The 12,726-nt window shown below is 46.8% G+C and overlaps 1 protein-coding gene across 6 annotated transcripts in view; it reads left to right on the top strand.

The window, feature by feature from the left end:
- The window catches only part of LOC119965254 (ras-GEF domain-containing family member 1C-like), a 250,134-nt gene that overhangs the window by 205,064 nt on the left and 32,344 nt on the right, over window positions 1–12,726 (top strand). For all 6 annotated transcript variants that reach the window (XM_038795746.1, XM_038795748.1, XM_038795749.1 and 3 more), the window contains one exon: window positions 12,273–12,410. In XM_038795746.1, coding sequence (XP_038651674.1) covers window positions 12,273–12,410 — 138 coding nt within the window. The remainder of the gene's footprint in view (window positions 1–12,272; window positions 12,411–12,726) is intronic.

Below are 12,726 nucleotides of genomic sequence, written 5' to 3' on the forward strand. Positions count from 1 at the left end.
CCTCACAGTTAAGAAAAAGAACAACATTTGGAATGAGAAATGCCCATTCTGAACATTTTGTACTTTCAAACCTGGTATAGAACTCATTTAACCTTCTGAGGGTAGTTAAAAATCACGAGTAAATCTTCCAATAAGATAAAGCTATGTAAACTTTCACTTTGTTTCTCAAAGGTAACCAAGGGAAAGTCTAAAATATCAATTTTAACGTTTCAACCTGCATTGTTGAAATACTTGTTTTATCTTCCCATGTCTCTGGAAAACATTACAAATGTTTCACATACAATAAATTATTTTAAAGAAATGACTTGTAGAGGGAAATGTGGGATCCAATTTGCGCACTAAGATCCCACAAATGCCAATGAGTTGAATGTCTAGTAATGGCCGTGATCTACCGGCCTCATCATACCCGGCCCACGTCGCGTCGAGGCCACTGAATCTCGCGAGAGGCCACCCACGAGATTTAACGGGTTTGTTATGCCTCGTGAGATCTAATGAGGTCTCGCGAGGCCTCACGATTTGTGTGGGTAGGATCCAGATTTGCATGTTCAAGTGTGCAGTTAGGCTGACTTGAATATGTTCGCGCTGGAGTTAACCGAGGTGCAGGATCTAACGCCCGAGCCTTGGAGACCCCGAGCGAGCGACGTTTTGTGCTGGTCTCCACCAATGCCAATGTGGATCAGGCATAGCGGCACTTTGCGGGGGAGGGGAGGTGATTGGGCTCTGGGCAGGGTGGTACCCTGGCACCCCTGATGCCAGCTGGGTATTATGGCACATAAGCCTGGCAGTGTCAGTCATGCCAGGGTGCCCAGGTAGCACTGGCAGAGGCACTGCTGGGGTGCCAGCCTGCAGTGCCAAGGTGTCTGGGTGGCATCATCGCCGGGGATCGGGCCCACGGATGCCCTGCCCTTATGAGGTGGATGCAGAGGCTCAGAGACCCGCCTCATTGGTAAAGTTGCAGGGGCTCAGGGACCCTCGTCATTGGGGAGGGGGGTTTCCGGAGGCCCTCATTAGTACAGGAAATGGGACTAAGTGTGCCCTCAGTGGGGTGTTCCTCGCTGAGGCCCAGAAATTAAGCAGAGTCCCATTTAATAACGGGGTCGGTCTCAGCGCTGCCAGCGCCGGGAAACACCAGGCTAAACGCAGCGGACATGAAATAAAATGAAAAATGAAAATCGCTTATTATCATGAGTAGGCTTCAAATGAAGTTACTGTGAAAAGCCCCTAGCCGCCACATTCCGCCGCCTGTTCGGGGAGGCTGGTACGGGAATTGAACCACGCAGCTGGCCTGCCTTGGTCTGCTTTAAAAGCCAGCGATTTATTCGGCACAATCTGTTTTTGGTGGTGGCTTCTGAATGTGGAAAGCAGGCCAGGATTCTAAGGAGAACTTTTCTTCAAAAAGTGTTGTGATGTCTTTAATGTCTACTTCAATTACAAGAATTGGCAAATAGTTTAAAACATCAGTTGAAGGGCCGCATATCTGACAATGCAGAACGCCATCATTAGATGATCAGCTAGAATGATGCACTCAAATTCTGGAATAGGACTTGACCTCACAACCCTTTGACCTCAAGAGTTAAAAGTGCTACCAAGTGAGCAAAGCCGACGCAGACACATTCCAAGGATAGTGTTCCCATGTCAGAAATAAATTATAATGTGCCACAAAAATATTCAGCCATCAATGCCTTAAATTATGTTCTATGCCAGACATTCGTCAGATCTTTTGCAAAAGAGTTTATTTGGCATTATTTACTGCTTTTGATGTGAACCTAATCCACATAGCTGCAAATAGATCGTGGCGTTCAGATTCTTGTCTGGGATCAGTTAAGAAATAATGAGATCCCACGACCATATCTGGAGCACATTAAATAGCTGGGTTTTATAAATGTGTGCGAGTGGTGAAAATCCCAGACCCTGCATATTGAGAAATCACCAAATGCACAATTTTCCCATTTGATAAATTTAATGGATGGAAAATCATGAGTATTATGCAGATGAGGCTCTGTGTGATTAGAACACATTTCTAACATGATGGACCAAGAAATAATTGTAAAGAAATTTGAGTGAGATTTGTAAGCAACATAGATAAGTTTCCAGTTGTAAAACACTAATAATTCCCGTACCAGCCTCCCCGAACAGGCGCCGGAATGTGGCGACTAGGGGCTTTTCACAGTAACTTCATTTTGAAGCCTTCTCGTGACAATAAGCGATTTTCATTTTTTCATTTCATAATGTGGGGCTTTAACTATCCTGAGGTAATGTTTGTGGACAGAAAGAGAATGGGTTTCTCGAATACATCCAGGAGTTAACCAATAAATGACGTGTCCAACAGTGTTGAAGTTTCTGTTTCTGAGGAATGAGCATTTTACTTTTTTTAAATAAGCAGCCTGAAAATCAGCAAATCCTTTGTATAAAATGGTCAAAGCTTAAAAATTAGAAAATGATGTTGAATTTCTGCTGATGATGTTTGGAATATAGTTGGAATACTGTTTACAGTTCTAGATATTAGAATGGTACCAGGAATTAATTATAATGTTGAAGACAGACTTGGGAAAACTTACTTTTCACTGAAACTTAAAAAGTTAGAGGGATGCAGCAGGGGTTTTAAGAATTCTTGAAGCTTATTAGGCTCAGTACACTTTGCATGATTAGATCCTCCATTGGTGCCATTGGGCTCCTGCACAAGCTGGAGATTGTTGTCTGCTCTAACCTAGAGCGGGTGTGTGTTTTGCCAGTATCAAACCTGCAAAGGGCATTAATGCCAATTTGTAGCTTTCCACTGCAGCTATCTCCAGGTGATCAGCATGAAACTGCTCATCGAGGTTAATGAGGCTAAAAGTCAACACATCACCTGGACCTGATCTACTTCCTGTGGTTTTAAAGGCGGTGGCTACAGAAATAGTGGATAGACTACCTTTGCTCTCTGGAATGCTCTTCTGGAATTCCCTCCATTCTAGGCTGGTCCCCATGGATTGGTAGGTCACAGATGTGACCCTGTTGCTTCAGAAGGGATAGCGAGAGAAAATTGGGAACCGTGGGCCAGTTAGTTTGACAATAGTAGGACTTAAATGCTATAATCTATTATTATGGATGTGGTAGCAAGGTCTATGGAAAATTGTAATTTTATGCAGAATCAACATGGTTTACTGGAACAGAAATCATGTTAATAAAGCTATCCGGGTTTTTCAGGCTGCAACTGCCAGAGTGTGTAAAGGGGAACCAGTGGATGTAATGTATTTGGATTTTCTAAGCATTGTATAAGGTGTCACTTGAGGTTATTACACAACATTAGGGCTTAAGGGATAGGGGTAATATATTAGCATGGACTGGTTAATGGACAGAAAACAGAATAGGAATAGGTTATGTGTGGGGTGGCAGACTGTAATGATTGCGGGGGGGGGGTGGGGAACAGTGTCTGGGTACCAATTATTTATCAGTGATTTGGGTAAGGTGTTTGAGTGTAATGTATCAAAGTTTCCTGATGATACAAAGTTAGCTAGGAAAGCATGCTCTATGGAAGATGCAGTAGGCTGCAAAAGGATTTGGACAAGAACATGGCAGGTGGAATACAGTGTAGAAAAAAGTAAATTTAATCACTTTGATAGAAAGGATGGAAAAGCAGAATATTTTTAAATGGTGTGGGACTGGAAAATGTTATTCAAAGGGATCTGGATGTCCAGAATTTTTGAAAGACTGGCAATGTAGTTCCAATTCAAGAAGGTGTATGACATGGTGGGGAACTTGCAGGTAGCAGCTGCTGCCTTTGACCTTCTAGGTGTAAGAGATAATGGGTTTAAAAGGTGCTGACAAAGGAAATTTCAGTTGCTGTAAAGCACACTGCTGTCACTGTGCATTAATGCTGGAGCGTGTGAATGCTTAAAGTGGTTGATGGATGTCGATCAAGTGAGCTGCTTTGTCCAGGATGGTGTCACACTTCTTGTGTATTGATGGAGCTGCACTCATCCAGGCAAGTGGAGAGTACTCCATTACATTCCTGACTTGTGCCTTGTAGATGGTGGACAAGCTTTGGGGAGTCAGGAGGCAAGTTACTTTGGCAAAATTCTCAGTTCCTGACCTGCCGTTTTAGCCGCAGTATTTATGTGGCTGGTCTAGTTAACTCCAACTAGTTAACTCCAAGGGTGTTGACGTTGGGGGATTCAGCAATGGTAACACTGTTGAATATCATGGGGCAATGGTTAGATCCTCTCTTGTTGGAGATGGTAATTGCCTTGCACTTGTGTGTCTAGAGTGTTACTTGCCACTTATCAGCCCAAACCTGAACATTAACCAGTCCTTGCTGTTTCCAGACCCTGACTATTTGAGGAGTCATCAATCATCAGTTGCAGAAGCAGAGAGAGTGAGACTGCTGGAGGTGGCAGATTAAGTACAGAAGGACAATCCTCAAGCGAATATCCCCACATTTGACCTTATGGAGGGAAGGGCATTGCTGAAGCAACTGAAGACGTTTAGGCTGAGGCTACCACCCTGAGGGCCTCCTGCAGTGATGTGCTCACATGATGAATTGCCATAGAAATGTGTAGATGTTGAAAGATTGCAGACTATATACAATCTGACAACTTCTGGCACCAGTCATTCATGCGGGCATGTCTACCAACTTGGAACCACCTATCACTCCATGCACAACTTGTAGTGAAGCAGGAATATGGTTGCTCAGTTGTGTATCTCTTAGAAACTGAGCTATAAGAACGATCAAACATGTTTGTTGTTCTATATGTGACTCTTATCTAATTTATTCTGCCTCGCGATCACTCCAATCCCATCATAGCTATTTGACAGGAACCATTTCTCAGTGCCATCGTGTATCCTGTACGTCTGCTAAAACAAAGAATCTGGCACCAAGCAGCAGCATCATATATCCAGGCAGCAAGACTTCTGTGAGATTATTAATTTCTTGAAGCTGCAGGGTGACATCAATTACACAGCTATTTCAGTTCAAGCTCCATTAGTCCAACGATGCTATACATATGTAGACAGGCATAGTATTCTGTCAACGTGCAAATGTAAGGTCAATTTTGCTGATTTGCGTGGCTCCGTGGCGCTTCACCTGCCAGCACTGTGCTACTGTACAAGTCGTTTTATCAGTGAGCGTAATACAATTCTTCAACATTCAGTGTCTGTTGCACAGAAATTACAGGGCTGTCGAGAAGCATTTTGGGTGATTCAGTGCTCAATTCAGTGGGGATGAGGAGGCAATTCAGTTTAGATGATAGTGGAATGGGACGTGGTGCAGATATTGGAGCTTTGCCTTTTGTGATTTATAAATGGGGTGGAGGTGTGCTTGGGAGACAGCAATGAGCAAAGGTGTTATTGAGTTTGGAGATGACAAGGGCATGAATCGAAAGGTTACGGCACAGAAGGAGGCCATTCAGCCCATCATGTTTCAATGGAGGGACAATTGAAGTGGAGATGAAAATAGGTAATCTTGATGGAAGATATTCAAAGACCATATCAGAGGAAAGGGTAGCAACTGGAGAGGGTGGAGTGATAGGTTCTTTTGTGAGATAGGATTGATGTTAATGGTTGAACTTGTGATGATGTGCATCACTGTAAATACACAAGGGGTTAATGTAAATACACGTAGACCAGCTAGACACTAGAGGGAGCACCAGAGACATGACACACAGACATTCAACCAATAGGTCAGTAAGATAGGACACGACCAATGGGCATTCACAATACACACAGAGGTGACCCTACCACAGAAGGGCATTACACCAACCCATATAAAAGGACACGGCACACATGATCTTCCTCTTTCGAGTGGAGACACTCAGTGTGTAGACAGGGTTGATTTGAAACACATCACACCCACCACGTGGATTGTAGCAGACTGGTTCGTCAGTCTGAGTAGCTATAACAGGATTAACAGGAGAGTCAAATCCAAGTAGGAGAATTGTTAACAGTTTAAATTAACTGGGGGGGGACACCGGGTTGCTGCTAGAAAGACCAGGGACGAGAAGGGGAGAGCCGGGGGGGTGGGGGGGGGGGGGGGCCATCGCTATGGGAAGCGGGTCAGAAAAGAAGGGATGACCCGGGGCGAGCAAGGGACAAGACATGGCTAATCGACAGGGAGTAGGGACGGGTCGCTCTGCGACCCGATTGATCACGTGGAACGTAAGGGGGCTGAATGGGCCGGTCAAAAGATCAAGGGTCTTCTCACACCTGAAGGGACTGAAGGCTGATGTAGCAATGCTGCAGGAGACTCATTTGAGGGTAGCAGATCAGGTCCGCCTGAGAAGGGGGTGGGTGGGACAGGTGTTCCACTCAGGCTTGGATATCAAGAACCGGGGGGAGGCGATTTTGGTGGGAAAGAGAGTGTCGTTTGTGGCGGCAGAGGTGGTGGCAGACAAGGAGGGCAGGTACGTGATGGTGAGGGGTAGGCTGCAGGGAGAGAGTGTGGTACTGGTAAATGTGTATGCCCCGAACTGGGACGACGCGGGTTTTATGAGGCGCCTGCTGGGCCTCATCCCGGGACTGGAGGCAGGGGGCCTGATCATGGGAGGGGACTTTAATACGGTGTTAGACCCTGGGCTGGATAGATCGAGTTCCAGGACGAATAGGAGGCCGGCAGCGGCAGAGGTGTTAAGGGGGTTCATGGAGCAGATGGGAGGGGTAGACCCATGGAGATTTGGTAGGCCTAGGGCGAGGGAGTATTCTTTTTTCTCCCACGTCCACAGAGTGTACTCTAGGATCGATTTTTTCGTATTGAACAGGGGGCTGATACCGAGAGTGCAGGACACGGAGTACTCGGCCATTGCGATATCGGACCATGCACCACATTGGGTGGACGTGGACATGGGGGAGGCGCGGGACCAACGCCCGTTGTGGCGCCTGGATGTAGGGCTGTTGGCGGACGAAGAGGTGTGCAGAAGGGTGAGAACGGGCATTGAGAACTATCTGGGTACGAATGACACAGGTGAGGTGCAGGTGGGGACGGTCTGGGAGGCCTTGAAAGCAGTGATTAGAGGAGAGCTGATCTCCATAAGGGCACACAGAGAGAGGAAGGAGAGGCAGGAAAGGGAGAGGCTGGTGGGGGAGCTCCTAGAAGTAGATAGGAAATATGCGGCGGCGCCAGAGGAGGGGCTATTAAGGGAGCGGCGTAGCTTGCAGGCCAGGTTCGACCTACTGACCACTAGGAAGGCGGAAATGCAGTGGAGAAGGGCGCAGGGTGCGGCGTATGAGTACGGGGAAAAGGCGAGCAGGATGCTGGCACACCAGCTTCGTAAGCGAGATGCAGCCAGAGAGATTGGGGGAGTGAGAGAGAGGGGTGGGGATGTAGTGCAGAAGGGGCAAGAGGTGAATAGGGTCTTTAGGGACTTCTATAGGGAATTGTATAGGTCTGAACCGCCGAAGAGGAGAGGGGGAATGAAGAACTTTCTCGACAAATTGGGGTTCCCAAAGGTACAGGAGGAGCTGGTGGAAGGGTTGGGGGCGCCGATAGAGCTGCAGGAGCTAATTAAAGGGATAGGCCAGATGCAGGCGGGGAAGGCGCCGGGGCCGGATGGGTTCCCGGTGGAGTTTTACAGGAAATTTGTGGACTTGGTGGGTCCAGTGCTGGTGCGAGCCTTCAATGAGGCGCGCGAGGGGGGGGTTCTGCCTCCAACAATGTCGCAGGCCCTGATCTCCTTGATTTTGAAGCGGGACAAGGACCCGGTCCAGTGAGGGTCCTACAGGCCTATCTCCCTCTTAAATGTAGATGCCAAGCTGTTAGCAAAGGTCCTGGCAACCAGGATAGAGGACTGTGTGCCAGGGGTAGTCCATGAAGACCAGACGGGGTTCGTGAAGGGACGCCAACTTAACACAAATGTCCGGAGATTGTTAAATGTGATTATGATGCCAGCAGTGGAAGGGGAGGCGGAGATAGTGGTAGCGCTGGACGCGGAGAAGGCATTTGACAGGGTGGAGTGGGAATACTTGTGGGAGACGTTGGAAAGGTTTGGGTTTGGGGAGGGATTTATCAAGTGGGTAAAACTGCTCTATTCAGCTCCGATGGCAAGTGTGGTAACAAACGGGAGGAGGTCAGAATATTTTGGGCTCCATCGAGGTACTAGGCAGGGATGTCCCCTATCTCCCTTACTCTTTGCATTAGCGATTGAGCCGTTGGCGATGGCACTGAGGGGTTCAGGGGGGTGGAGAGGACTGACAAGGGGAGGGGAGGAACATCGGGTCTCGCTCTATGCGGATGATTTGTTGTTGTATGTGGCAGACCCGGAGGGGGGAATGCCGGAGGTAATGGGGATACTAGCGGAGTTCGGGGACTTTTCGGGATATAAATTAAATCTGGGGAAAAGTGAGGTCTTTGTAATACACCCGGGAGACCAAGGGGAGGGAATTGGGAGGCTCCCCTTCAAAAGAGCAGTTAAAAGTTTTAGGTATTTGGGGGTGCAGGTGGCAAAGAACTGGGGGACACTACACAAGTTGAACTTTTCCAGACTGGTGGAGCAGATGGAGGAGGAGTTTAAGAGGTGGGACATGGTGCCGCTGTCGCTGGCAGGGAGGGTGCAGTCAGTTAAAATGACGGTCCTCCCGAGGTTCTTGTTTTTGTTCCAGTGTCTGCCCATCTTCCTCCCCAGGGCCTTTTTCAAGAAGGTAACGAGTAGTATCATGGGGTATGTGTGGGCACATGGCACCCCGAGAGTTAGAAGGGTCTTTTTGGAGCGGAGTAGGGATAGTGGAGGGCTGGCGTTACCCAACCTTTCAGGATATTACTGGGCGGCAAATACATCGATGGTACGAAAGTGGATGATGGAAGGGGAGGGGGCAGCCTGGAAGCGCATGGAGAGGGCGTCCTGCGGCAACATAAGCTTAGGGGCACTGGTAACGGCACCATGGCCGCTCCCTCCCACGAGGTATACCACGAGCCCGGTGGTGGCGGCCACCCTCAAGATCTGGGGGCAGTGGAGGCGACACAGGGGGGAAGTGGGAGGTCTGATAGGGGCACCACTAAGAGGGAACCACAGATTTGCGCCGGGAAACACAGGAGGGGGATTCCAGAGCTGGCAGAGGGCGGGTATTAGACAACTGAGGGACTTGTTTATAGAGGGGAGGTTTGCGAGCCTGGGAGAGCTGGAGGAGAAATTTGGGCTCCCCCCGGGGAACACGTTCAGGTACCTCCAAGTGAAGGCATTTGCCAGACGACAGGTAGCGGGGTTCCCCGCGCTCCCCGACAGGGGGGTGAGTGATAGGGTGCTATCAGGGGTCTGGGTCGGGGAGGGGAAGATCTCGGACATCTATAAGATTATGCAGGAGGTGGAGGAGGTACCAGTAGAGGAGCTGAAAGATAAGTGGGAGTTAGAGCTGGGGGAACAGATAGAGGACGGGACATGGGCAGACGCCCTGGAGAGGGTCAACTCGTCGTCGTCATGTGCGAGACTAAGTCTCATTCAATTTAAGGTACTGCATAGAGCCCACATGACGGGGACAAGGATGAGTCGGTTTTTCGGGGGTGAAGACAGGTGTATTAGATGTTCGGGAAGCCCTGCGAATCATGCACATATGTTTTGGGCATGTCCGGCACTGGAGGAGTTCTGGAAGGGGGTGGCAGGGACGGTGTCGAGAGTGGTGGGGTCCAGGGTCAAGCCAGGATGGGGACTTGCGATCTTCGGGGTTGGGGTGGAACCGGGGGTACAGGAGGCGAGGGAGGCTGGAATATTAGCCTTTGCGTCCTTGGTGGCTCGGAGGAGGATCCTGATTCAGTGGAGGGACGAAAGGCCTCCGAGTGTTAACACCTGGTTAAACGACATGGCAAACTTCATCCAATTGGAAAGGATCAAATTCGCCCTGAGAGGGTCGGTGCAGAGGTTTTCCAGGCGATGGCAACCCTTCCTAGACCTCTTGGATCAGAGATAGAAACTGAGGCCATGACAGCAGCAACCCGGGAGGGGAGGGGAGGGCGGGAGGGGGGGAGGGGGGGGGGGAGGGGGGACAACGACGAAGGAAGTACGGTAGCGGCGGTGGCACGGGCAAGGCCTGCCCGAGGACGCTGCTAGAAATGATAAGTTGGTCTGACTGTCGGTTCGCCGGCGGGGGGGGGGGGGGGGGGGGGGGGGGACGCGCGGGTAGGGGGGGGGGGGGGATTTTTTTTTTTTCTTTTTCTTGTTAAGTAGGGGGGTTTGACTTTGTTTTGTTATAATTTAAATGTAAATGTAGGGGGGGTTAAAATGTTTGTATTTTGAAAAATTCAATAAAAATTATTTTTTTAAAAAAAACAGTTTAAATTAACGTGTTAAAGCTATCTCCAAGTCTGAACCTTCCTTTGTCAGAGTGCACATAAGGAAGCAGCTTTGTCAAGAGCATAACAGAACAGAACTATGCTGTGAAAGATATCCAGGTGATGGGCGTTGCTTGATTTGAGGATTGAGACCATCTAGAAAAGAGAGTCATTGGCCCATCAGGGGCTGTCACCCCATTTATTAGTTTATTGATTTTTTTTTTGCTATCAGAACACATGAATAGAGTTATCAGTTGAGGGGGATTTGTCTGGCCCCGATGTTTGCTCTTTTCCCGCTGCTATGTTTGTGCCAAGGTGTCTCTGCAGAGGGAGCACACCGGTATCCACTGGTACGCTTGAACCCTTCCACAACCGGTGGGCTGGAGAGCATCTTCAGCCCTGGCAATTCATTTTGGTTTGATTTAGATGAGTTTCCTTTTGTAATTTTATTTTTGTTACTGTGCCCATTAATTTGTTAGTTTAGAGGTCCCTTTAAAAGAATCCCCGGTTGCGGGGATTCTCCAGCCCGGTCCTGGGCTGAGAGAATCATGCCCCTTATCTCCTAATAATGCCTTCCCTCAGCAGTTTGCATTCTGAAATCCAGTCCAGGTTCTACAAATAACATTTTCAAACCACTTCCACTCCACTTCAAGTCCAGGATTTCACACCAACCCCTTTAGGATTTCTTTGTCTTAACTGCTGTGCAAATTGATCACAATTGCTTTAACTTTCAATTCCCAGGCATTATTACAATAATCTCTTCTAATGGTTTGTTGTCTGACTTCAGTTTAGTTGCTGTGATTGTCTCTTCAACCCGGAACATATTGTTTACTCGTTCTTGAATTCTTCTGAAGAATACCTTGGTCTCTGTTCACTTAACTCCAGACTTCGTCAGACATTAATTTTGTCTCAACTCTCTGGTTACCTGGACTGCAACTTGTACTTTAGGAAGCCTGCCTCTCTGCAGCTCCCGTCCTGTGCAGTCTTCCTTCTTGGAGAGTTGAGAGATGTTCACTCCCCGAGATCCTGTCTCCAACTGCTCTCAAATTACCTAAACTAAAACATAAAAGCTTTTTACCTTACAAGGACCTCCAGTTGCTAAACAATAAGTCATATTCTTATGCACTTTATTTATTTTCCACACTGTAGCCCTCTATAAGCATATTGGAACCCCAGTTGGAATTTAACCAACTGCAACACAAACAAAAACCTTTATCCAGTATGTAGATTGGGATTATCCAGTATGTAGATTGGGATTATATTCACTGGAATTCAGAAGGTTGAGGGGGGATCTAATAGAAACATATAAAATTTTGAAGGGAATGGATAAGATAGAAGTAGAAAGGATGTTTCCACTGGTAGGTTAAAGTAGGACAAGAGGTCATAGCCTCAAGATTAGGGGGAGCAGATTTAGGACTGAATCAAGGAGGAACTTCTTCACTCAGAGGGTGGTTAAAGTATAGAATTCCCTAACGAAAGGAGTAGTAGACGCTACTTCATTGAATATATTTAAAGATAGGGTAGATGTTTTTTTTGAAAAATAAAGGAATTACGGGATATGGCGAGAATGTGGGTAAGTGGTTCTGAGACCACGAATAGATCAGCCATGATCTTATAGAATGGTGGAGCAGGCTCGAAGGGCCGGACGGTCTACTTCTGCTCCTAGTTCATATGTTCTTATGTACCTAACTAGAGATTTTACCCTTCCGGGCACAGAAACATTAAATTAACACTTAAACATTAAAAATAATGTATAGTTTTATCAAAATGTATATCAATCCCTTAAAACTACATTTGTTTTCTAACAGTACTGGAGGTACCAGGATAAAAAGAAAACAAAACAAAGATTTACATTTGTATAGCACCTTCATAACTACTGACCATCTTAAAGTACTTTACAGCTAATAAATTAGTTTTTAAGTGTAGTCGCTGCTGTAAGATAGGATCCTTGACTAACATTTGGGTTAAGGACCTGAAGATGTTTGACCCCTGAGTTGTAGCAGTTTTATCCTAATGACCATATTATCATTTTGCTGCCCTTCAGGCACGAATTAAAAAATTTGGACCCAAGATAATGCAGCTGCTGACAGAATGGACAGAAACATTCCCTTCTGATTTTCGGGATGAGAGAATGATTGGACATTTAAAGGACATGATCCACAGGATAGCCCCTTACGATGAGGTGAGCTTCATGAATAATGAAAACTCCGAATTACAGTGACTGCTGGAGTATTTGTCCTACTTTGTTAATTGGTTTAACTTTTTATTAGTTTTCTTTTAACATTTAATTATGGGAGAAAACCGTTTTATAAAGTCTGATGAATATATAATTGAAAGTCTAAAATGTATGTATACTGAGATCATTTTTGAATTCTGTCTTTTAGCAATAGCCTATTGAGTTAATACCATGGGTTTCTGTAAACAACGCTAATTTTAAAGGAAAATATTTGCTAGATAACTCTTTTGATGTATTAAAGATAAACATGTCCTAATTAATT

This window comes from Scyliorhinus canicula, chromosome 4, assembly GCF_902713615.1.
Source record: "Scyliorhinus canicula chromosome 4, sScyCan1.1, whole genome shotgun sequence".
Lineage (NCBI taxonomy): Eukaryota > Metazoa > Chordata > Chondrichthyes > Carcharhiniformes > Scyliorhinidae > Scyliorhinus > Scyliorhinus canicula.